This window comes from Jaculus jaculus, chromosome 3 (assembly GCF_020740685.1).
Source record: "Jaculus jaculus isolate mJacJac1 chromosome 3, mJacJac1.mat.Y.cur, whole genome shotgun sequence".
Lineage (NCBI taxonomy): Eukaryota > Metazoa > Chordata > Mammalia > Rodentia > Dipodidae > Jaculus > Jaculus jaculus.
In genome coordinates this window covers 154,499,497-154,503,170 of record NC_059104.1, presented here as the reverse complement: position 1 = coordinate 154,503,170, position 3,674 = coordinate 154,499,497, and the positions used below count along the sequence as shown (strand labels likewise).

The 3,674-nt window shown below is 39.5% G+C and overlaps 1 protein-coding gene across 1 annotated transcript; it reads left to right on the top strand.

The window, feature by feature from the left end:
• The first annotated feature begins 2,520 nt into the window (after positions 1-2,520).
• On the top strand, positions 2,521-3,462 carry LOC101598973 (olfactory receptor 14A2-like). Its single transcript, XM_004658113.2, has one exon. It carries the CDS (start codon positions 2,521-2,523, stop codon positions 3,460-3,462), a length of 942 nt encoding a protein of 313 aa, XP_004658170.2.
• The last annotated feature ends 212 nt before the right edge of the window (positions 3,463-3,674 follow it).

Sequence of the window (3,674 nt, the reverse complement as noted above, 5' to 3'; positions counted from 1 at the left end):
TATTTGTCAGATTAGTTAATACAAGCACTTGAATGATTTCACAATTACCAAATATGAATATTGTACCCCAGGATATAATGTTAGGTATACTAACATATTCTTATGGAACTTTGGATTATTTTGTTGTGTGAGTCTTATGTGGTAGGGGCCTGGCTTTACGGAGTCCTAGCAAGTTATGAAAGGCCAATCCACATAAAATTATACAGAAAACACACTGGTGAAACTCAAGGAAAGAGTTTAATCAATGTAACTACATTGCATAGCTCTAGCTTTGGTCATATTGACAAGAACTCTAAGATGACATAGAAAAGATGGGTATGAACTCTGCATGCGTAAGCAGTCTGGATCTAGCTATGGTCTGATTGCTCATAACTCATCTCTGATCACACAGTGTATTCTCAGTGTGAATAAAATTGCATACCTGTGCTGGTGCACAAAACAATACCCATCTCATCCTAAGGCAATTGCTGTGCAGGAAGGAACCATCTCCTTTGCTTTGCAGTATGTTTCTCTACCAGCCACGTGATCCTGGAGGAGACGATTTGGTCCCTTTGCAATGATCACTCTGATAACTGGTTGTTGGGAGGAGGCAGGAGCACTCTCATTTCTAAGTGATCTGTCTGCAAGGATTAGCTGTCTAGGAAATGTTGGAGCAAAGAATGAAGACTTCTAGGTGGCAGTCCAAAGGTTCAGTACATGACATTATAAAAGGTAGCAGCTGGGCTGGAGAGATGGCTTAGCGGTTAAGCGCTTGCCTGTGAAGCCTAAGGACCCCAGTTCGAGGCTCGGTTCCCCAGGTCCCACGTTAGCCAGATGCACAAGGGGGCGCACGCGTCTAGAGTTCGTTTGCAGAGGCTGAAGCCCTGGCACGCCCATTCTCCCTCTCTCCCTCTATCTGTCTTTCTCTCTGTGTCTGTCGCCCTCAAATAAATAAATTAAAAATTTTTTAAAATAAAAACATAAAAGGTAGCAGTTGGGAAGCTTTAGAAAATATATGCAATACTCTTATTTTCCTGTCTTCAGACTTTAAGGACAATTTTGTTTTCAACATGGAAAAGATTATTACTACTTTCGACTAACACTCCTTAAAGATAAGCATGCTTGTTGGCAATGTGAGTAGCAATGTGACCAAAAGATTCAGGGAACTAAAAAAGAAGCAAAACAAAGAGAGAGGTACAAGCCTTTATATTACTGTGAGCTGCAAAATGGACAACTGTTCTGCCAAGTGTAGAGTAAATGTTTTCTGTAAAAGTAGCATCTATGCCTCAATTATAGTTATTGTAAGAGCTTCCAAGGATTCATAATGTAATCACAATTGATACAAATGTTCAGTACATTAGTGCAATGCCTGGGTTTAGCAACGTCAGCCATCTAGTAAAAAGACAAAGTTGGGCTGGAAAGATGGATGGTTTAGGGGTTAAAGTGCTTTCCTACAAAGCCTAAGGACCCAGGTCCAATTCCCCAGAACCCATATAAGCCAGTTGCTCAAAGGGACATATGCATTTAGAGTGCATTTTCAGTGGCTAGACTCCCTGGTGCTCCCAGTTTCTTTCTCTCTTACTCTGTCTGCCTCTTTGTCTCTCAAATAAATAAAATAAAATATTTTTAAGGTAAAGTCAAGACCACATAATTGGATAAAGCTCTTACAGTTTATGTTATCTTTCAATATTATATTTTTCTGTATTTTTCATCTACTTATTTAATCACATTAACATATAATATCTACACATATTATGGATATAATGTGATGACTTCTTATGTGTATACATTATTTAATAATTAAATTTACATACCTATCACCTTAAGCATTTACCATGGCCTTACTGTTCAAATATTCAATTTTTTCTTCTAGCTTATTGAAATGTTGCATATTTAGAAAAATAAGTAATTGCAGCCTAACTAAAAATCAGAGCTTGCTCAAATCATGAAAATCCTTCCTAAATTTTTTCAATCTAAATAGTAAACACCCAGCAAGATTGAATTTATATATTATACCTATAAATTGCTTTTTTTAAGTCCCTCACTAAAATCTATAGTACTAAAAAAAAATAGACAGGGCTGGAGGGATTGCTTAGTGGTTACAGTGCTTGCCTGAAAAGTCAGAGAACCCAGGTTCAATTCCTTAGGACTGATGTAAGCCAGATGCACAAGGTGGCACATATGTCTGGAATTCATTTGCAGTGGCTAAAGGCCCTAGCATGCCCATGTTTTCCCTCTCTCTGCCTCTTTCTCTCTTTCTCTCAAATAAATAAAATATGTTTTTACAAAAGAGGAAACAAAGAAAAGAAAAGAATACAAGAAGGTAGGCAAAGAAAGAGGGAGGAATAAGAACAAATAGAAAGGAGGAAGAGGTTGTAAAAGAGAAGGAAGAAGCAGAACTTTAAGTAAATGCAAAATATCCATATAGCTTTCTGAGTTCTTTTCTGTGAATGCTGCTATAGATAAGTGTAACTTTATAGACTGTGTTGATATTTTTTATTAACTGCTCCTCACTCTGACAGGCAATAAGAAAAATTGAATATGCCCAACGTCACTGCAGTGACTGGATTCTTCCTCCTGGGGCTCTCTGATGACCAGGACCTGCAGACTGTATGTGGTGTGCTCTTCCTGGTGATGTACCTGGCCGCTCTAATGAACAACCTTCTCCTCATCACTCTCATCACCGTGGACCTGCAGCTCCAAACACCCATGTACTTCTTCCTAAAGAATTTGTCCCTGACTGATGCCTTACTTTTGTCTATCCCAATCCCAAATTTCATTGTCAATAGCCTAAGTCACAACAATTCCATTTCCATTCCTGGATGTGCCTGCCAGATATTTCTAATGACTTCCTTCTCAGGAGGAGAGTTATTTGTCCTCACTGCCATGTCCTATGACCGCTATGTAGCCATCTGCTGTCCCCTGCACTATGAGGCCATCATGAGTGGTCGTGTCTGTGTGCTGATGGCTGGTGTTTCCTGGGCCACTGGGGGTCTCTTTGGAGCTTTGTACACAGCTGGGACATTTTCCATGCCTTTCTGTGGCTCCAATGTGATCCCACAGTTTTTCTGTGACATACCTTCATTACTGGGGATTTCATGCTCTGACACACTCATGGTAATTTATATCAGCTTTGGAATTGGTTTGTGTCTAGGCATTTCTTGTTTCATCTGTGTCATAATCTCTTATTTTTATATTTTTTCCACTGCTCTGAAGATTCCTACTACTAAAGGTCAGTCAAAAGCATTCTCCACCTGTTTCCCCCATCTCATTGTTCTCACCATATTCATGATAACTGGCTGTTTTGTTTATCTAAAGTCCCCTTCAGCTACACCTTCAGTTATTGACAGGGTGTTTTCTGTGATATATACTGTGCTTCCTCCAACTCTCAACCCTGTGATCTATAGCCTGAGGAACAGTGAAGTGAAAAGCGCTCTGAGGAGGTGGCTGCAAAGCCCCTTTCCACGGGGCCCCTCTGTTTAACACTTTAACATAGCTGTCTGTGGCTTAATGCCTCACAGGACACAAGTAAGTTTCAAAATTTTTATATCTGGAGATATGGGGTTTATATACTCATACTTCCTTTGAGGAAGCAGGGATTAAAGAGCTTACCTTGTATTTTCTAAAGTCTGACAGTTAGATTGCATTGGAGTTGCACATAGAGTCATGACACTCATTTGTGGTCTTCTCATTCA

Excerpts from the sequence above, each read along its gene's own strand:
- LOC101598973 (XM_004658113.2), top strand. The coding sequence starts at position 2,521 with ATGCCCAACGTCACTGCAGTGACTGGATTCTTCCTCCTGGGGCTCTCT.